This window comes from Camelus ferus, chromosome 28 (assembly GCF_009834535.1).
Source record: "Camelus ferus isolate YT-003-E chromosome 28, BCGSAC_Cfer_1.0, whole genome shotgun sequence".
NCBI lineage: Eukaryota > Metazoa > Chordata > Mammalia > Artiodactyla > Camelidae > Camelus > Camelus ferus.
The window spans coordinates 7,615,430-7,637,657 of record NC_045723.1 but is presented as its reverse complement, the minus strand read 5'-3'; the positions used below and the strand labels follow the sequence as shown (position 1 = coordinate 7,637,657).

Here is a 22,228-nt window from a genome sequence, read left to right as displayed (position 1 = left end):
GACGTAGCTAGTAGGAAAGTCGGCTGAAGGTTGATTTTAAAACAAATGCTCTTCCTTGTCTGTATTTTTTGTCTCCTCTTCCAACTTGGGACTCTAAGGCCCCGGCTAAGAATTGCCTCCCTTCTTAAGGTTAATTTAAGATTGCCCAAGAGGCTTTTGATTTTGAAGGTATGCAGTACCCTTTAAAACTAGATATTATGAAAAACAACATCTGGCATAGAATGCATAATTGAAGGTGATTAAAGATTTTTAAAGTGGCTTGGGTAGTCTCAGGAGTTTTTATAAACACCAAATATGATGAACAGTGTGATTTTGAAGTTAAGCGCAAGTTCTTAAAACTGTCATCGTTATGAAATCTGGTAGACTGGGCCAGCTAACTGGATTCTGGTTGTGGGAGGAGTGAAGAGGGGAAGTGGCTCAGTATGTAATTATCAGAGTCCATCAAGCTGGTGGTGGAGGTGAGCACAAAGGTCAGGCAGGACTGCAGACGGGAAGGGTCTGTCGAGGAGGTGCTTGGAATGGGGAGGACCGTGGTGGGAAGACTTTTCTTTGAACATAAAAAACATGAAGAGTGACTCCTGCAGTTTTTCTTAAATCTTATACTTGAGCTGACCTGCACTGCAGCTGTCTAGAAAGCCTTCAGGGATTTTTGTGGTCGTTTTTAAATGAAATGTACCTTTACTTCTAATTAATGATACGTAATGAATCTCCTCTCATTTGTAAATCTCGTGCAATTTATATGAAGAACATTATGCTTAAAAGGTAAAAGCACTGTTTGGTTCCAACGTTGTCTTCTCACTTGTGGAAGTCTGTGTCATGGTGTATTACTCTGTTACTCATTGCAGCAGCTCTCTGATGTTCACCGCTGGAAGCTTTTTGCTTCCTATTTTTCGTTTAGTTTACTTGCTCTTTGTTTTCTTTACTCTCTAGAAAAGGGGGTTAGGGGCCATCTCACGCTTGTAAGGGTACAGCCCCTCTGTTTTTAGTGAAGACCTAGATGTGTTTGTAACAAATGGAGTTTAATTTTGAAATAGCGTGGTTGTGTTGCGTTCCATTTATACTCGTTTGGTAAGAAGTAAAAATCAAGGAGAAAGAATGATTTTAGAAATTTCCCACAATCTGACTTTAGACAGTTTTATTCTTATGGAGAAACATGATGACATAAAAGGACTTTCAAAGCTTTTTGTAGTGATTCAGAATAATCTGTTTTAGCTGATAATTTATTTGATGGTTAAGCAGTTGTCTGAGTGTCAATTAAGAGGAGCCGTAGAGCACAGAATAGAAATGATCACCATCCTTGTGGCATTTTGTGCATAAACAATTAGATGCATAAAACAAGCAGGAAAGTATATCAAATGTACTGCAAACCAAAATAACCTGACAGGTAAGGTTTATACATGAAGGCTATGGAAAGTTACATATTTCTAAATTGTGTATAGAACTTCTAAATCTTGACCATCAATATAGTGTCTGTATTTCACTGACAGACCGTTGTAATATGTAGATATTTAAAGTAACCTCCCAACACATGTATTTCCTTAGCGGAGCAGTATTAGTGGAGTGAACGACAGTTTTTACAGGTCTTCCAATCTAGCCTTGTACGTTTTCTGAAATACCATAACTACCTGTTCACCCTTAGAATCAGATCATCAGGAAAGGTAAGCACTTAAAAGCCAAATACACATTTTTTAAAAAACAGGCTTAGCTTGAAAGATGAAGGTGCTGCCTGGTTTTCTGTGAGCTAACAGTGGGATTTTATTTAATAGCGGTGGGGGAATACATAGGATTTGAAAAATACGGTTGCTCCGGGCAGCGTGCTGCTGACGCTTAGCTAGCAGGGAGGTTACAGACGAGCGGGACCTGGTGCTTCTACCATTTGTGCTTCTCATTCCTTTTGACTCCAAACGCTTTCTATTTTATAAGTCGCTTTTTCTGTCTTAAGCATGTAGCTATCTTTGCATATAAATAATGGTTATTTTGAGCACATTTACTTGTTTAAAATCAGACAGTAATACTTCTGATTTTATGAGTGATACGGTCATTGGTGTCCCAGCAGATCTGTTAGTTGACAGCAAAGAAGGAAGCCACAGGAGACACCTTGGGGGTTCCAGATTGTTCTGGGATAATTCTATGTATGTGTCGTGATGTTTTAAAAGCTATTTCTGTAAGAAATCAGTTTCTTAAGGTGATATGAAAACCAGGAAGGGAATCCCTTAGAATATTATGAAAATGAGAGAACAGCTTTTCCAGGAAGGTGTGTGCCCAGCATTTCAGACCGTGCTGCTATCTCTGGGGAGGACTGTCATTGCCCTGTGTTGAACGGCACCCCTGTGGGGGAAGGGGAAAGGCAGTTTTCAGAATGGGGCGAGCACCGAGCATGCAGGGGTGCACTGGGTAAGAGGGCAGCTGGGCTGGAGACATTCATTCTAAATTCTATTTCTTTGGCTGCTGGTTTAGTTTCTTCCTTGTGCTGTGAAATACTAGTTGGTCTAGTTCAGTGTTCAGACAGCTAATTTCAAGTCCGTGCATAGAAATGTTTTGCAGGGCTTGCAGAAGGATTTGTTGGGAGGGTGGTATAAATTAAAGATGGGAGCTCTGGCAACTGTGGCAAATTATAAGGCAGCTCAGAAGTCCTTTAAGCACTTCCCAGCCTCGTGTCTTCTCCTGCCTCCCCATCGTGCCCCTCAGGTTAAAACAAACTGGTTAAGAAAATTATTTGAAGAGGCCCATCTCAGCATTCACAGCTGAGGTTTTTTTTCTAGGAGGTTCTACCCAATTCAGATCCACTTGACAAACTAGTTATGCTCTTGAGAAAGGAACGTACAAAGCTTCTTTCATTGCCAGATTCCAATTGAAACTCATTAGAAACAACCGTTACTTAAATTGAGTCATTTCTGATTTTTCACTAAAATTGCTACTAGCCTTGGGCTCTGCCTGCCTGCAAATCGCAGGTGCTTAGCGACACCATTAAGCAATAAGACGTCCCCGTTTCCTTTTGTTTCTCTAAGTCTGCAAATGAAATATATAGCTTCCCCCAGGACAGGTAGGAAAAGTATAGCTTACACTGGGGTTTTTCTTCTAGGTAAACATGGCTGTGGGCAGTCATGTCCAGACTGAATTGTGGACAAGATAAAGAAATGGGACAGTTCTGACTCCTTTGGAGTTATTTTTCATTGTGGCTAAATTATGTTTCTTCAACTTCTGTGAATTCTCAGGACATCTGCATACACGTAATTTAAATTCCTGTCCAGGACGCATGTTTAAAACCAAAACATTAATTATTTAGTGCTTCTAAATTATCTATAAAGATGTAAGGAAAATAAAAATTTTTGCATATAACAAAAACTCCCTAATATTCTAAATGCCTCCCTTTCAAAGCAGGTGACAGTTCCAACCTCAACATTCAAATGTGGAGAATGGAACTGAGGAGAAAAATTCAATATGACATAGCTCATACTTGACTGTAAGTTAATTTCAGTGTTTCGCTGCAACAACAGAAGATGAGACTACAGTAGGGTCGAGCAGTGTGCTCACGCATCTTGAAAGAACCTGTATCTGTATTGGCAAAACAGATGACTAAGGTGCCCCTCGCTACAATGTAGATGGTTCTAGAAGGGCCAAGAGGAGTTTATTGACCATGGAGCATGGATTTTTCCACTAGTGCTTTATGTATGTTCTCAAAGCAAAATTTCAGTTTTATGTTGATTATATCTGCAGGTTTTAATAAGATAAGCTACTTTTAATTAGACAAGAGAACCCAAAATCTGGAGTTATCAATTAGCCTTAGCAGTTGTTAGCTCAGTATTTTTTTAGTATGAGGATTAAAACATAACGCATGTAAGGGGGTTTTTGTGTCTTGGCTCCAAATTTTAATAACTCCTTTGGGATCATCACTCTTCAGTAAAAGAAACTTTGTTAGAAAACATCCCATTGTATTGCAGGTGATCAGAATATCTGCCTTATAGAAGAACAATCCTAGGGTATTTCTAAAGCTTCGTTTAGGAGTTCCTCAAAAGGAGAGACACAAATTGTGTCTCGGACATGAATCATACCCGAGTATTTACTCAGTAAATACTTAATGAATTAGTTAATCCATAGTAACAAGATTATACAGTGTAACAAGCATAACTAGTCAGAACTTTACCCTTACCAGTTGACCTGGACTTTATAATTTATAACATTAGTCCTTTAACTGAAAATTAAGATGCAGTTGTAAAAAGTAGCACCAAGAAAAGGATGCGTGTCACACTTCTGGAAGGTGCCCCTACCTTAAACAACACTCACAAGTTTTTACTTAACGTTTTTATTTGAAGTTACTATTTAGCCTACATATACATCGTAAAAAAGGAAGACCCTCCCCCCCCACACACACACTGTAAAAAGAGGTGATTTTTGTAAATGTTCTTTGGCCGCCCGGTTTGGAACTCAGAGCCCGATAAGCACTTACGTTGGCAGAGCACACCGTGTGTGGAACTTTGATTTCAGAGCTGGCTGGGGAGACCTAGGGAGCCTGGTACAGGAAGGGCAGTGCATCGCTAAACAGCACAGGAAAATTATTTGACTTGAAATTGTGTCCTTATCTTTCTTGTGTAATTATTGGGGGAAAAAAGCAGATTCACGTAAGGATGAAGAGCTAAGCAGTGCCTCCCTGAGGGCAGCGGGGCTGTGGCAGTGGCTGGGTTCTCATCACATCTTAATTTTGCTTCAGAGCTTCTGACTCCTCAGACACCAGGGTAATACTTTTAATCATTTCAACTACGATTAACTTCATAACTTGACTCGCAGCTGTAACCGAGTAAAGGCATGTGAGTGGAAGCGGGGAGGTCGTCCAGTAGCAACTGGACGAAAAACAAGGAACTGCAGGAGCACGGGGGCTGCAGGAGGGCTTTTGTGTGAGGAAAGGTGTAGGCGCCTGAGCAGAGGTGAGCGGAGTTCTCAGCTAGGCAGGAGGAGAAGACGGAGGGGACACAGCATTTGCTTCACCCCACTTCTTCACCCTGAGATGGACAGTGTCCGAAGAAAGGCTATTCTGGGCCATTCCTGCATCAGTTTTTAAGGACAGCCCGGACAGGGAAACATTTGCTGGCCTTTCTCAAGACTTCGTACGTTCATAACTTCTGGATGTCTCTCCGAGCATTAACCAAGAACATTACGTTTAACGTGCGAAGTGTGAAGCACTGCTTTCTGGGGCCACCAGATCCTTGGAGTAAAGCGCGGTGAGCGTCAGCATAACAATTAAAACACGGACGGCCTCTCCCCATGCAAACCTTGTGGCGTGTCTGAAAACCAGACTGGTTCTCACACAATTGGAGGACAAGGCAAGGAGTCAGAGAGGGCTCCGTGACTTGAGGTGGGCTTGAAAAATGCGTGTTACTTCACAAAGGGGACAGAACGGGAAGGACTGGCGTGACTCGGAGGGAAGAGACACAGCCAAGATGCAGTGTTGAGAAGGAACATACCGGTGGGGGGGTGGTAAAGCGTTGATTGCTGTGGGGAGTAGTGGGAAATAAAATTGAACCTGCCGAGTGAGGACAGATAATAGAGAACCCAAAAAACCAGAATCTTCGTCCACTTGGTTTGGTGGACAGTAAAGAGACGTTTTGGCACCTTTACAGAGGAATGGTATTTCGCCACCATCACACCATGTAGGCTGTCATTTGGGAAGGGAAGGATGGTAGAGTTTGAGTGGTTCTGTAGCTCCTTTGAAATGGGATGAACCCAACCGTAATGATTATGTAGATGCGCATGGATCAAAAAAGGGGTAGAAATTACAAAGAAGCTGTGTTGCCTATTATAGCATCATGGTTGTCAGAGAAATGGTGCCTCAAACATCTGGTGTTACCAGAAAGCAACTACAGAAGATGGTCACAGCCTTTGCACAGATAGTCTCAACAGCAAGGTGTTTCTCATGGGTCTGAAATTAGATCAGAAAAATAAATGAGTTTTCTCAAGTTTGTGATCTAGAAACCCCGTCAAGAAGTGCCCATCACCAGGGTGTTTGCTCCACTGAAAGTGTTGTTAGGAGCAGCCTGGAGCCCCAGCATCTGAGCTCAAGGGGTCTGAGAAGACGCCGCATCGAGGTGGAGTGGCCTCGTGGCGAGGGACCAGCTAGCTCCTCGGCATCCGCTGAATGCCTTTGCTGCAAGGCCCGTCCCTCTATCATGCTGCGTTCTGGCTTCCGTTAAAGCCAAGTGATACGCTGGCTCAGATAGGCAGGTTTGTGTGTGTTTTTCTGTAGCAGTGAACAAAAACGGGCAAGAAACCTATTGTGAAGCCTTTCCAAAAGAGAGGGGAAGAGAACTCATACATCACAGGAACGCCTCCTCTCTTGTGTTTAAAGTGCGGTGCAGTAGCCAGAGAGAGCCCCTGGGGTAGGTGGGTGTACGAGTTCAAGAAAGAGGCTGGGGGAGGTCCATACTGGCTTTAGTCCGGTTGATAGTGGTACGGGGCTTCTTGCTTAAAAACAAAAACCTAGCATGCTGCTTTTAGATTATTTTTCCATGGACAGTAGCCTGTCACAGGGGAAGGCGTTTCGTAACTTCAGTAGTGACTTGGCATTTGCACGTGGAATAACGACAGCAGAAGGTATGTTCTGGACGTGGGTGACCAGCAGTGGCTGACCGCTGGCTCACTGGCCAGTCAAGCACTGGGACCACTTGGGAAAAATGGAAACTCCGCCATGGTTTTGGCATGAGATCTGTCTCAGTACATGGGTGAAGGCTTCCAAAAGGTGTGCAGAAGAAATGCAGGCCTGGTGGTGGCCGTCAGTGGCAAGAGGAAGCAGAAGGGGAAGACTCAAGCGGCAGCCGCGATACGGCTGAGCACGGCAAGGACGTTTGTGAATGAGGGTGTGGGGCGGGGTGGCCAGTAGCATTTGGTGTTTCCTACAACAGGGTAAGTATTTATCATTTTTCAATACCATTGTATGCTCAGGCTATATTTACCAAACTTCCCAGTTGTAAATACCTGGGGCCTTTGTCAAAAACGTCCATACTCAGACCTCCTAGATTCACCTCCCAGGCACGGGGGTCTAGGGAGCTGTCTTTCAGCACGTGCCCCAGATGAATTACATCCTTAGCGAAGTTCAGGAAATGGTGACTTAAGCCAGTTCAGTGAGCCTGCGTGTTGACGAGCTGTCATCATTTTAAGCTCACGTGAGAGCTGAAAATTAATAGTTTTTTCTTGTTCGAGTGCTAGCAGTCTATCACGTGGCAGTGGAAGTACGATAAATATTAGTGTTGACAGACTCGTAGTTTTGGGGGTGAACAGCTTCTCCATGTGGAACATCCCTGTCCTATAAAGGGAGTGAGGGACCTTCGCGTGGGGGTGAAGCCACACTGGGAGCCCGGGGTGCCAGCCTGGCGCCTGCCTCTCTGCCCTCCCACCTCCTCGGTCTTCCTCCTGCCCCACTGCGCTCCTGTCTTCCTTTCATCCTCTTGTTCCCTCCACTGTCTCTCAGAGGTGCAACCCTGAGTTACCAAAGTTTCTATCAGCTTGCTCAGTATAAGACAGAAAAACTTGCAAGGTGAGCAGACTGCTGGCCCCGTGAGCACTTAGTTTTCCTTTCCGGGTCCTTGTCTGAATTAGCTTCACGTGGCCCGAGCGTGGCGTCGTCTTCCACTCGGCTCTCATTGGGCCTCGTGATCTCCCTGAGCTCCGCGACCCTCCCACCCCGGTGATGCCTTCTTCCTGGTCATTCTTTACCCCGAGTCATCGGGAAGGGTTTGTTTTTGTGTTATTTCTCCCTGAACGATGCATTCTGAGTACCTTCATCCTGCCGTCAGCTCTCTCATCCCTGCAGTGACATCTGAAGGACTCTGACTTACAAAACTGAAGTTAATATATAGTATTGAAGGGTCTTGATTTTTCTTTTAGTCCCTATCTCAGAGGTGCTTTTCTGGTTTGCAGGAGACCAGTCTTTTCAGGACATTCTTAGTCCGACTGGTATCTGTACTTTTCCATTCCGTCTTCCTTCCAGGAATGCCTGTTTTCAAGGAGACCTTTCGCATCTAAGTCCGCGCACCAGCATCCTCAGAGAACCGGAACTTCAGCGGCTACCTTTGGGCAGTTTAGGTTCTGCAGAGATTTTATCCAAAAGCCAGTGTGAAAGGAAGTATCTTAGAAGGATGATGCCTTTTCCTTTTCCAGCTGTTTCCCTTTGGATAAAAGTCTTATCCGTGCAGTCTTGTGATATCGCAGTAAACCTGTACGTAGTCCAGCGCCTGTTAATCATTGCAAAATGTTGCCTCAAAGATGTCTAAGCTGGCTGGTTTGTTTTGTTTTATTTTTCAACAATTGGAGGTAGTTTCTGCTTCTCCGAACCTTGCTGGTCTTTTTGCTTTAAAGCAAGCTTTAAGCAGTTCCCAGACAGGGAAGTCACACGGTCCTGGATTTCTCAGAGACTTTACAGTCTGGCTAGGGAAGACAGAAGCACGTGAAAGGTGGAGTATGTGTGTCACGGCCCAGGAGTGGAGCGGACAGTAAAGCCTGCGTTCCTGGTAAAGAGTGTTGGTAACCAGTAAACTTGTGAATGGCTACAATTGCTTTTCTCTCTGACAAGAAAAAATTCTGACCACCTTTCTGGCATCTTCTAAAAAACCCACAGGCACGCCACCTACTTCTCTCTGTCCTTCCTCTCACAGGCATGGCCCTTCGGGGCCTCCCTGCCTCTTTGCACATTGTCATGTGTAGATGTTATTTTTCATGAGCATCTGTAGGTTTTCTTGAGGTTGTTTGTCAGTCCCGAGGCCGACAGTCAGGACAGCTGATTGTGTATGAGAGGACTGGGCTCACATCCGAGTCTCGGGTTGGCCTCCGCGTTCTAGTCATGGCAGATAGGGTCCGTGTCCGCTCAGGCTCTAGCAATCAGAGTCATTTGTTTCCCCTCCGTGCCCCAGTGTTGTCCCTCAAGTCTCACCTTCCTCCTGGGCCTCAGCTCCCCTCGCCTCTCCCACCTGCTCTGAGCCAGCAATAAGGTCAATCAGATGCCCGATTTTACTCCAGGTGAAGAACTGAGGCCCATGACACGTGTGTGGGCGAGTGACTCAGGGGCCTGGCCTCAGCTGCCCCACCCCCGGGGAGGGGCCTTCAGCTGGACGGTTCCCGGGCCCCCTCTGGTTGTGCGCCTTTGCATCAGACTTCCTTCTTGGCTCTGTTCTTTAAGGCTGAAGGCCTTCCTACTTCACGGCTTGGCTACCACTCTTAGACCATCATCTATCTGCCAGTTGGATTTCTGGAAGAATAAGGGCCCTTCCTCTGCAAATTCCTCATTCTCTGTACCCTCTCCTTCTCTCTCCTGTTTCACCACTTCTGTTGAAACTCCTGTTTCAGAAACCGCGTTCCCAAGCTGTGAAGCCTCCTCTGCCTGTGGACACGGCGTTTTATTCCTGCCTTCTCCTCCGTCCCTTGCTGTCTGGCCCACGGGGAAGTGGTCTTCTCCTTGACCTTGATCTGACCACAGGCTTTTGTCCTACCTCCTGGCCCTCCTGGAAATAAGGTTCTAAAGGTGGTCTCTCATCTCCCCTTTCCCCCTTTGGAAGTCCCATTCACGGCCTGGTAGAGCACATTTGCACAGAATCAGTAATCACTGTCTGTCTTACGTCACACTCGAGGTGCTTAAGTCTGTTCAGCTGTGTCTTAATAAGAGCTTTGCTGTCTTGTTTGGTCCTCAAGTCCAGCTTCCTTTGGGGAAGCTTATGTCTCAGCCTTCGCCGTTCAAGACTGGACCTGGTCAGACGTGAAAGTGTCCTAAGCGGCACACTGAAACCGTTTTTCACGGAAGCTATTTTGCGAGACCGTAAGAAGCCTCTGGCAGAGCTCGGGTCTGACTGCGTGTGGGATGCGGTGGCTGACGGCGCGGCTCCGTGGAGGGTCGCAGCGCCGCTGCCTGCGGCCTGTTCGGCCCGCTGCCGTTCGCTAGTTCAGGCTCTGCGGTGCTTTTGCCACCGTAAGACTTGGTCCAGGTAAAATTCGCGTTAAAATACTCACCCGGAAAGGTGTCTGGTCAGTTTCATCTGTACGTAAATTGCTTTCTCTGCTTTCATTTCAGATTTGCCCGATATGTGCGGCCTTGCCCGGAGGCGACCCCAACCACGTCACGGACGACTTCGCAGCCCATCTCACACTTGAACACCGGGCCCCTAGAGATTTAATATCCTTTTAAGAGGCACCGAGGGATAGCGTCGTTTGTGATGTTTGTCATTTTGATTATTGTTAAGGACTGTATTCCTGAAGAGAAAAACTAACCTCCAAGTTATGTTAGTTGATTTGACCTTTTTCTAAAAGTGACTCAATACTGAGATACAGTTTCTCATTTCTCTTTCTCTGCGCTTTGACTGTTACATGAACCGTGCTGAGTAAGTGAAAGCTGGCTTGCTCACCATCTTTAGTTTGTTACCATCTGATTTTTTTTTTAAGACAGTTTGGCCAGGTTATAAGTCTTCGGGAGGGTGCTTTCATACAAAAGAAGAAAATGCGAATCCAGACTAGAATCTGATTCATTAACCGTAAGGAGGCTGTGCCTGTTTGCCGGCCCTGCGCTCTGCTACCTCGCCCGGTAGTGGGTGCGGTGGTGGGGAGGTGCGCCTCGCGCGGCTCCCTTCCCTTCTGGAGTCTCCTTCTCCAGAGAGAGGCGTTTCCCGCCCAGTCTCTGAGTAGGATTGCCTAAGGTCGGGTCCAGCTCTGATTCCTTTCCCGCTTTCGTGTCTGCTCGCCCTCCCAAGCCAACCTCATGGCCATTCCTGGCAGTTTTCCCTGCAGCCTCCAAGAAGCTAGCCTACCCGAGTAAGCACTTCTGTGCTCAGTGCTTCTGGCTTCAAGTAATGAATCGTTTCCCTAATTGTTCTGTTCTCATGTAAAGATTTCTGTGTTCATTACAATTTGAAGCAATTCAAGAGCTAATGACAACTTTCCTCCCTGCCAGACTTCACTCTGACTCCTTTGCTGGCCTCCTGGCAATCATAATTCAGCCTGAGGTTTACTTGAGGAAGAAACTGGTCTGGTGGTTTTCTTGTCCTACAGCTCCCATCCCATGTTCACAGTTCTTAATTTCCTGTTCAGGAATATGGCCCTTTAGAGTTAGGAAAAGTAGAAACTAATAGAAGGTGAAAGATTTGGAGCCATCCCGAGAAATTAGAATATCAGCCTGGTCTGAGCCAGTCTGGGGCACGTGCTGAACGAACAGGAACCCACGCTCCTCTCTCCTAAATGCAGGGGACACTGAGAGCAAAATCAAGAACGCAGTGCTTGTTTTTTGCTTTTTTTTTTTTTAAACAGAATATGAGAACCCAAATGGGCCAAGAATACTTTAGCCTTTGAGTCACTTTGCATTTTGTATAAAAGAATCCTGCAACAATACCCAGAAGAGTTACACTTGGCCCACGCTTCTCCCCATCTTCACGCAGAAGCTACTAGGCAGCTCGTTTAAAACCACGCTGTACCCTGCACGCTTCAGCAAGGTCAGGGCCTCTGGTGAAATTAGTATCCGTTCAGTAGAATGTCTCACAGCATCTACATCCGTTTTTGTGAGGTTTTTAGAAGTCTTTGGTTACCAGGAGATTAAATGAGGCAAAATACAAGAATGAGAGAAGGCATCTGTTGCATTTTAGATTCCTAACAGGAATCACCATTAAGTTCTAGAAAGCAGAATGCTGACACAGCGGTTATCCTGGAAACACGCTGATTTCCAGGTACTCCGAGTGCTGCTATGTGCTAATTCTGTTTGTCATGAGAGCCTCAAAACCACCCTGCCTTTTTTTTTTTTTTTAACTACTTTGATGGAATTCTTCCCAAAGTGCACTTTTCACCCTTTTTAAAAACAAAATGTAATGATCACTTTCTGTAGAACCTAAGCCACTGTCATGAATCTGGGGGGCTTCCTGTCCCCACAGGACTCTGAACCACCCTCTGAAGAACCGGGAAGCCAGCCCAAAATTCACCCACCTTGTATAGCTGTTCTGTTGGCTGCTTTGAAAGAAAAGTCTCTCCTGCTGCAATATCTGGCCCCTCCTGCACACTCACACTCGCCTCTGTGGAAACACAACGTTGTCCTCATGAGTTTGGGCAGCTGTTTGCTCCTCAGGACCGTCTTCAGTTTCACTCATGTGCAGGTGTTTTAAGATAATCAAGGCTGCTGGAAATTTGATTTCTTGATAAACAAACTGTTAACTCTCTCTGTGTCCATTTATACAAGAAATTCAAATCTGGTTTTCTGCTTAGCAGCAGCAGTTAAAAAAAAAAAACTTGAGGACCGATTAAAACTGATAGCCCAAAGGAGCCTTTTACTCCGGCATTTAAATTGTTTACAGTGTTCCCTTTCTCATCACAGATGGTCGGTGAGATTTGATTAGCCTGTATATTAGCAAAGTGCTCACCAGAACTAAAAATTGATGCTTCTTATCTGTAGTTACTTCGATGTGAACGTATGTGGACTTCAGCTCTGAGATTAGGGCGAGGGACTGTCTCGCCCTGGGTGTCTGACCAGGTGAAGTCCCCGCCTCCTCTGGGGATGCTCCTCTGGTCCTTGTAGCTGGAGCCCAGGAAGAAGCTCCTTCCCACCTGGAGAAGCTTTTTTTCTCTTTGAAAACATACACACATTCACAAGATACACACGTACTATGCACACGCTCACACATGCTTCATGTTTGAGTGTCTTTTTAGAGTTAATAGCCATTATATATACAGTTGTGACATTTGCATTCTAAATGAAATGTGCTATTTTAAAATGCTTATAATTTAGGAAGCCTGCGTGTCTGTCTTGCCAGGGCTCAAGTGATTTTTTTTTTCTTTCTGTGAAATACTTGAGTCCTTTTCTTAACTTTGGAGCCATGATGAATCGAGTGGTGTTCGACACGTACGTAGAATGTTCCACCCCGGCCGGGGCTTAGGAGGGCCCCGAGCTCGCAGGTCAAACATGCACTTTACCAGCAGCTCTGCTGGCGGCCTCTCTTCCTCTCAGAGCTCGTATTCTCCAAGCAGCAGGGAAGCCATGGATCCTATAGCTGGTGAGTGAGTTTCGCGGCAGTGAAGGAGACGGCGGGGGGTGGGCGCTCCCTTTAGACAGTTTTGGTGGGATTTGTGTTCTTAGTTGCTCATTGCGCTCCTGTGTTCCCTGACAGAATTCCCCCCGATTTTATAGGTATAAACCATGTTTACAGCAGACCACATCAAGTGGTTCACAGCATCCTGGCATTTCTTTAAGTACTTTGAGGTGTAAGATAATAAGGGATGGCTCTATGTTCCATTGGTGGCCTCCAAGGAAACCCAAGAAAATCATAAAAGATTTAAGAGTTAAAAGACCTCCAGAATTCCATGGTGCAGCCTCCCCAAGTACACAGATGAGAAAACTAATCGACAGACTCATGGAAGAAAGTAAAGTAGGAACTTCTGTCCTTGCCTCGATTTGAGAACTTGATTGCTGTGGGACATACTGAAAAGTACATGTTTTAATAGCTTGGGGAAATCTTACTAAAGAAAACCATCTGAACATGTAGTTCGTAGCCAAGTCACTGGTCTAATGCGCGGCCAACCTGGGAAGCCAGCAGCAGAGCACAAGGTTTGAGAGTCAAAATAAAATGTCAGAAATCACATTAGCTTGAGACTCTGAAATTCAGACACACCAAGCACGGGCAGGCAGGAGGACTCCAGAAGCCCGTGCAGGTTCTGAAACACCCACAGTGCACCGTGTACCTGGAAGCCCTGAAAAGCTGATGAGGGTAAATCTGTGATTGAAAATGGGAACAAACAGTGTTGGGGAGAGGGTATATAGCTCAAGTGGTAGAGCGCATGCTTAGCATGCATGAGGTCCTGGGTTCAATCCCCAGCACCTCCTCTAAAAAATAAATAAACAAACAAACAAACCTAATTATCCCCCCCCCCCCGAAAAGAACGTAGAAACAGTGTTAAGCATAAAATCTCCCTTCAAATGTGAGGTACACGTAGAAAATCTTAATTCCAAATTCACTCTGGGTGTTTGCATGTGCAATAAGCCTCAAAAAAACTGAGTTTTGGGAATTGAAAAAAATACTTCTTCATCCAAAGGGAATATTTACCTTTTGTCTTTTGTAGCAGGCTCTGAAAGTAATTTCTGGGAGAAAAATTCAAAATAGAGACTTTTTTTTTTTTTGGTCAGTGAAAATTAGTTTATGTTAGTGATGGACCATATGAAAGAATGGTATTAAGAACCCCTGGGATAAAACAACAGTAGGCAATAAAACAGAGACGTGTCCTGTTAATGAGTTTTAATGTGAAGTGTTTGCCAGCCTGGGAATGTCGGCGAGGTGACGGTCAGTTCCCTGTAAGCCAGGCAGACCTGCACCAGGGAGAAGGCGGTCACCGCACCTCACTTAGATGAGGGGCGGGGACAGGGATCCGCGGCCCCTGATGAGCACAGCATTATTCACACAGCAGAGCCTGGACTGTAACCGGCCACAGACGGGCTGTACAGGCAGGAGCCAGTCGGCCTCGCTGGGCGTCACCAGCGGTCCTCACTGCAGGCTGCTCTGGCGCTCAGGCACAGTGCAAGAAAGTCCGAGAGAGAAGGCGGGGGCGGGAGGTGGGGGCGCTAGCATCGCAGTTAGGAGTGATGCAGGCCTCTTGGGCTCAATTCTGATAGTCGTTCAATCAGCAAGTAAGTGTTTGAGCGCCTCCTACGTGTCAGGTGCTGTTCTAAGAACTGGGACTGTCCTAAACAGCAGGCTGGATCCCTGCTTTCAGGGAGCTCGTCTTGAGAGGGTTTATGTTCTGATTGGAGCAGCAGGCAAACCACCGTAATCCACTAAAATACTCAGAGAAAGCGTATAGCTAAATTAGCACATTAAGCAGACAACTTAAACAATTTGCTATGTTTTGCTTAAAAATAATTTATGTGAGCTAATATTCCTGAGTATTTGCCTTCCCCACCTGCAGCAGCGCCGGCCTCCAGGGGGCGTTGTAAAGGGTGCTGAGCTCCGAGCCGAAACTGAGCGTTGCCGCGGGTTACCTGCCCATCGGTGATCGGTTTTCGCGTCCCTCTGGTAGAAAGACCCGCGGCGTCTGTCTTCCTCCTGTGCGAGCGGCCATTAACTGTCTCCGTTTCCGTTGGCAGAGCTTTTATCTCAGTTGTCAGGCGTGAGACGTTCTGCAGGAGGACAGCTTAACTCTTCTGGCCCTTCCGCTTCTCAGTTACAGCAGCTGCAGATGCAGCTGCAGCTGGAACGGCAGCACGCCCAGGCCGCGCGCCAGCAGCTGGAGACCGCGCGCAACGCCACCCGGCGCTCCAACGCCAGCAGCGTCACCACTGCGGTCACGCAGTCCACGGCGACGGCCAGCACAGCCAACACGGAAAGCAGTCAGCAGGCGCTGCAGAACTCCCAGTTTCTTTTAACAAGGTAGTCCGTTCACTGGGGTGGCTCTGAGAAGCGCCGTGTGATGGGCGCTGCGCCGCCTGGGGCGGTCTCTTCTCTTTCGCGCTCACCGCTGTTCATCTGGGGTGAGCGGTTTGAGCAAAGATTTTGCCTTTGATTAAACCACTAAAACTCACAGATCTCTAATCAAAACTGCGTATTCAGTACTTCCTAAGAAATATGGAAAATAATCATTTATTTTAGATAAACTAGAAATGCTGATGGCTCTGTTCTAACAATGTATCATCTTCTGATGTGAATTTCTTTTTGCACGTGGCCTGTAAAACTTAAACACAGTATCATGCATACACGGGACATGTCTGTACATTTATTATCATAATCAACGTTGTCTTCTTATTGCCAGTTTCAGTCTGTGGTGGAATATTAAAAGATTTTATAACATGGTGGGATTTTTTTTTTTTAGGGTAAGATACTTTGTTCAATGTTAAAGGTTAATTTTTTTAACTTTTTTTATTGAGTAATAGTCATTTTACAATGTTGCGTCAAATTCCAGTGTAGAGCACAATTTTTCAGTTATACCTGAACATACATATATTCATTGCCACATTTTTTTTTCACTGTGAGCTAGATGGTGGGATTCTAAGTCCCAGGGTTAGCACACAGCAAAGTAACGGTTTAAAATATGGTTCAGCACAGCGTGAAAAATACTTGGCACACACAGCAAGTGGCCCTGCAGTAGGGTTCTTACTTGCTTCTGAAAGCAACCGTTAGCAACTGAATCGAATCCTCTGCTGAGACTTCATAGGCATTTTGTGTGACTTTTAAAACTAAAAGCATTTTAGGAGGAGCAGGGGTGAGTAGACTTAGGTTTAACAGATAATGAATCTGGACTCATTTGAGCTTTTAATGGAATCGGAATATAAAGTAAAAACTGTAAAGTGAAGAAGGAAATTGGTGTAATGTATCAGTTATCTCCAAAATGTAATGTGTGTGACAATTAGGAGGAAAGATTATTTCGATGTCTATTTCTTTTGTCTCATACGTTGAAGTGTCTCTGTGAGTGCAGTGGCACGTGAGCATCGCTGTAAATAACATTGTGGATGCAGAGTAACGGATGTCTGCAGACCCCACAGGCAGGACCCTTGTTGAGAGCCCCAGCCCTGCCACTTCCTAGTTGGGAGCTTAGGCAAGTCACCTCACTCCCCCCGACCTCAGCCTTCTTGGGATCTCCCACGAGTTTTGCTGTTTGAGGAGGAAGTGGAACTCCGATGTGCGTGTGGTCTGGCTGAGCACCTGGCAGATGATGTAAGGCCCTGTTAATGGTACTTATTGTCATTTGTCCTGGGTCTAAGGAGAAGGTTCAAGTGGGGGATTTACCTTTGGATTACCTCTGCAGAGTGAGTAACTGTGACTGATTATTACTGCTTCGGCATAAATCACAGAGCCACAGGCGGACCCGCCCTTCTGCCACGTAACCTTACCTGTAGGGACTGGGCGGCAGCAGGCCTGGCACTGGCCGGATCGGGGTGCCTACCTCAGAAAGGAGCCCTGCCAGCTGTGTGCTGCGAGCTCACTGCCGTGGGGGTGCAGTGGATGTCTTGCCCCAGGGCCGTTTGGAAAAGACATCTTCCCAGCCTGCCCTGTTGTGGTTGTTTTTGTCTCCTGCACTCCAGACTCGATGGGCCTCCTCTGGGACCTTTCTGTGTGCAGTTGTTCCACACCAGCCATCAGCCAGCAGCCAGGGCCCAGTGCGGCTGGCTTGAGCGCTTCTCTCACGTCCCGGCTTAGCTCCTGGAAGGCTCCCTTCTGCTGTCCGGTGTCGTGCGTTGCACAGCACCTCGCGATTTGTAGACTCCTTTCCACATCTGCGTTGTATTCTTTGATCCTGACTCGTGGTTTTTCTAAGGCAATATTTCCCCCGAAATATTCCCTAGAACTTTATATATCCTAAGGAATATAGTTATTTATGTTCAGTTTTTTTTTCTCTGATGAATAAGTTGGGCAAAACTAAGTAACAAAAATAGTTTATTTACCCTGGGGCTTCTCAGAACTTCAGATACATTATCGTGCGCGCTGTGAGTCCTCAAGGCAGTGAGGGCAGCTGCCATGTTTCCGAGGGAAGCCTTGCCCGGCCGCACAGCTCTCCTGCGCATTAAGCAGGCCTCAGGCTTCATGTTGGGGCTCCTCACCCAGGGCAACTCCTGTTCCTGTTGCCCTGGAACCGATGGTGGGACGCAGTTTCTTTGGGATCCAAAAATGGCTCCCCTTGTAGGAAGCAGTTGCGTAAGCGCGTATGTCAGACTCCAGTCTTCGGGCAGCGGGGCCGGCTCGTTTCGCTGCCCAGTCTGGGGGTCCTGACAGGCTTTGCTGCTACGCCTGGGTCCCGGGTGGAGTTTGGCCCTTCAGGAAGCCCGGCCCTAGAATCGATGTACCTGGTACCTAGTACTGATCTGCTCCTCAGGAGGGAAACATTTTCTCAGTTATTTCCTAAAAAATCAGAACAGTAGTAGTAGAATCATGTGCTTTTCCAAAGGATGGGGGCCTCGGGCTGTGTGTTTCTGGTTTGCCTGCTGGCTGCAGACGGCCTTCTGCACTTCCTTTACAACAGGTGTGACTTCGGTTTGTTTCTCTTTTGGGGGCCTTTTCCAAAGCTCAGGACGTAGAATGCATTCATCTCTTAACACTTCGGAAGCTTTTGACTTGAGCATATTGCTCCGTCTCCTCTTTCATTAGAGACTCTCTTAAATTCTTAGTTTAGTTTCAATCATAAATGTCGTCAGTCACTTCCTTTGGCTTTTATGTCGTTACTTTCCAGATCCTGTTGGGTTCTTTCAGTTCTGAAACTTAGGTCTTTTGTTTTCCAGTCATAGATTAGTCACTCCGTGGTTTTGAGCTCGATAGCTAGGCGATTCCTGAGCAAGTCCCTTAACCTCTCCCATTTCTTCTTCCTGTAAGTTGTTGATGATAATGAGCCGTAACTCGGAGGAGTTAAAAGAGAGAATCCACACAAAAGGCACTTAAAACAGAGCCTGGCCCATAGTGGGTGCCCAGTGTGCCTCTTCCCTTGTTGCTGTGGGACCCCGTGTCTTTCAGCACAGGGAGGGCGGCAGGGAACAGGTACGGGCGGTGGGCGAGCGTGGGCTCCGCTGACCCCGGCTTCTCTGGGAGAAGCACCTGTGGCGTTGCCTGCTGGGCCTCCTCCCGCTGTCACCGTCTTCTCCCTGTTTGTCACTTTTCCTGACCCCAGTGCTCCAACTAGTTTCCCTTTCCTTATTTGCGACTAAAAATGTAGAGAAAATTAGCACTGAAACTAAGTGAAATTTTGCGTAAGTCATTTAACAGGTTAGTAACAAGAATTTAGCTCTTAACATCTGTCTGGAATCTGCGGGTGAACCGCTTCCCAGGGTGACACAGGTCTCATGAGTGCCTGTGTCAGATGAGCAAGCCGGTAAACCCTGGGTCACCCTGCTCCCGGGGTCCTTGGTGGGAGAAGGGCAAGTGTGTGTGTGAGTGTGTGCGCCCTCCCAGGCTTCTGGACGTATCTTCATTTCACGAGGAATTAGGTGGAAGTAACAGAGAAAAGTCAAAGGAAGAATGCTTTGATTGCCTGTTCTAATCACTACAGATTTTGCTGCGATCGTGGCTGCTACTTTTCCGCTTTTTTCTACACACCGCTGAGATTCTGGTTAGGGAAACCACTCGCCCAGACATCTCATCTGTTAGAAATTCCGCTTTCCTTAGAAAAATTTTCACCACGGTTTTCTCTAAAGAGAGTGTGAGAAGTGCAACTGTATTTTTTTCTCATTGAATCTAATTAAAGCAGAGATTGCACCTCAGGGTAGCAGCACTGCTGCCAGCGTGGGGGACTCGTCCCGACGTAGTTAAGGTGATAAATCAGAGCGCGGTGTTCCGGTGCCGGGTCCCAGAGCCTGAGTTTCGCCGCCTGTGAAGCAGCTGACCGTGCCGTTGTTCACTGAAGTTTTACCAATGAGATCTTCTCTGTTTAATTCACGCAGGTTGAATGACCCTAAGCTGTCCGAAGCAGAGCGCCAGTGCATGGAGAGTGAGCGCGCGGACCGCAGCCTGTTCGTGCAGGAGCTGCTCCTGTCCACGCTGGTGCGCGAGGAGAGCTCGTCCTCAGACGAGGAGGAACGGGGGGAGATGGCAGATTTCGGTGCTATGGGCTGTGTAGATATTATGCCTTTAGATGTCGCTTTAGAAAACCTAAATCTGAAAGAGAGTAATAAAGGAAATGAGCCTCCACCACCTCCTCTTTGATGACACCCCAATCCGCAGACAGTGTCCTCTGTGCTGTATTTGCCAATGAAAGTGGACAACAGCTATCTTGGGTTTGTTTGGTGATTGTAACTTCAGGTCTGTCACTCTTGTTACATTGTGTACATTCAAAAGGAAGAGAGAAAAAATATATGATAATCATTTCCACTTAACTAATTTTTACTTCTAGCAGGTAAATGTAGGTAGCAGTGCAGGGGTGACCTCTGCTTCCTGTACCTTGACATGCAAAAGGCTCTCCTAATACTCCACATTCAAACTGAAGAGGAAAATTGAAAATCTCTAATGAAGCTGCTGTGTGTATTTATGAATATTAATGAATAAAAACTGCTTGGATGGTTTACCTTAACTACTGCATGAGGTTTTTTGCAGCGTGCATGAGTTTTAGTGACCTTGTTATTTAAAAAACTAAATACAAGGAGTAAAACTTCAACAAAAATAAAAAGCCCAAAGCTTTCCCAAACATTATTCAATGGTTACGTGGCGAAAAGCATTACTTGACGAAGTAGCTTTTGAATAATGTCCGCCTGAATCACCTTTCTCTGTGTGCCTCCCGCACACAGGCCAGCTCTGCAGTGGAACCTGGGGTCGTAGCCGGGGTCGCGCTCCGCCCTGTGTGACTGTCCTGTCGCCCTGTTAGTCACCTTCCCGCGTGGAGCTCAGCCTGTCTCTAACTCATCCACAGAAGACACACCAGTAAAGCTACTGTGAGAAACTGCTGCAGGCGTCTGTGTGCCCTGAAAACAAATCCTGTTCTGTTTGTTTAAAGTTTTTACTTTTTGTGGTTGTTTAAAATTTTTTTCAATTGTTAAAATATGTTCTATTCAGGTGTAGATGAATTTCACTTATTCACTGTTCAACAAAGTTAACCTGAATTATGTTGTCTTTGTTTCTGAAAATCTCACATTCTCAATCATACTCCGCGTTGTTTGTGTATTTGCTTCCTAGTTTGCTGAGACAGATCAAGTATCAGGGGAGCTCTGAGGATTTGCCTTCCCAGACTTTGTCAATATATTACAACCAAATTCTTACTGCTAACTTTAGCACCTTTTATTTATTGGGTTTTTTTTTTTCAGCATAAAAAGTAAAGCCTTTTAATTGAATCATGCCACCTATATGCCTATATTATTAATCCTATATGTAAAAAAAAAAATGTACAGCTTTTTTGGGTTTGTTTTGGGGTTTGAAGGGGCCGGGATATTTTTTATTTTGTTTCCGTTTTTGTGCATAGACTTTCACCATAGCTCCAAGGCAGGGACAGCGGGTTTGGGGGTTGGGGGGCAGTTTTTGGAATGTAAATTTAGGACTTTTAAAAAAGGTGCGCACAGCTTCTGATAAATTTATAACTAGACTTAACCTAATCACGTCTCGTTCCAGCGCTCTCTTCTCCGAGCCCTCTCCTCCGTCTCCCTCTTTCTCCTGTAGTCCTTTCCTGTCCTGTCTGTGTTTCTGTTTCTTCAACACAACAAGCATACAGACTTGAGCACCCTCCGGGGTCCTCCCGAGAACTGTGAAGTCCATGCTCATCTAGGTGTAACCAAAAAAGAAGTCACCCCACACGTCTGAAAAACTGTTGCTTCTCCTCCTCTGAGACTTCAGACTTCAACAACTTCCAAATACCCTAGCATCGTTTTCTTTCGTTTCTGTGATGGAAAATGTTTTCAAGGAAAATTTTACCCCAGACTTCTGGGTATACTAGAAGTCCGGTCCAGTAGGGTTTTTGGGTTTTTTTTTCAATTGGTTGTTGAGACGTTTCAAAAACCAGTTTTCAAGCTGTGGTCTTTTCACACACATCTTCTGCATATAAGTCACACATTTCAATAAAGCATTTTCAAGACTGTTGACCACTTGGCTTTCTTTGCTGTTGGTGAATTAAATTAACCTAACCATTATTCAGAGATAATGTATCTCCAGTCCAGGTTTTTGCTTTTTTGTTTTGTTTTTTCCTTTTCATGCTGGACATGGAGGTCCTGACTTTGTGTGAATGCATTACTTAGGATATGAGAGATGGAAACCGCCAATTATGTGATTTCCCTTTTCTGCACAAATTCTGAGAAAATGTAAGATCCTTCGTTTTTTAACAGGGTTTGAGGGAACAACTGTCAAGTCCAGGCAGGTCAGTTTAATTTAGATGTTCAGCTTGACACTTCAGAAGACCTGAAGGTTCCTAAGAGTCCATCTCATGTAGAATACTGTGTATTAATTATTTTCTGCCAGATATTTCACAAATACCTCACCGCATCATGTATGTAATGAACAATAATGTATTAGGGCAGAAAGACACAGATTATCAATATAAAAAATATATTTAAGCCCTTCAAATTCTTGTGTCCTTTTTCTTCAGTTTCTGAATTAACATCATATTATTGGAATCACTGAATAAAAATCATTGCAAAGACTGTGATGTAGAGGAAAGAAAATCAATATACCAGTGTTTATTTTGGCTGCAGCTTCAATTCTAAGGACCAGATCGTGAGTCTTGAGAGGTTGTTGAGTTTGAGTATCTAGGGTATGTGTCTGTAAAGTGTTCCACGGGTCTTGTCTTTACTCTTTGTTTGGAAATAAGTGAAGCCTTTCTGCTCAAGGTGTTCTGA

At 45.7% G+C, this 22,228-nt stretch overlaps 1 protein-coding gene across 2 annotated transcripts in view; it reads left to right on the top strand.

Annotated features, from left to right (window-relative positions):
* The window catches only part of KCMF1 (potassium channel modulatory factor 1), a 66,262-nt gene extending 44,786 nt beyond the window's left edge, over window positions 1-21,476 (top strand). The window contains exons 4-7 of one of the 2 annotated variants that reach the window (XM_032469784.1): window positions 10,049-10,150; window positions 12,827-13,001; window positions 15,083-15,365; window positions 19,358-21,476. In XM_032469784.1, coding sequence (XP_032325675.1) covers window positions 10,049-10,150; window positions 12,827-13,001; window positions 15,083-15,365; window positions 19,358-19,619 — 822 coding nt within the window. In that variant the 3' untranslated portion in view covers window positions 19,620-21,476. The remainder of the gene's footprint in view (window positions 1-10,048; window positions 10,151-12,826; window positions 13,002-15,082; window positions 15,366-19,357) is intronic. The other variant, XM_032469783.1, reaches the window with a different exon arrangement.
* Window positions 21,477-22,228: the final 752 nt, after the last annotated feature.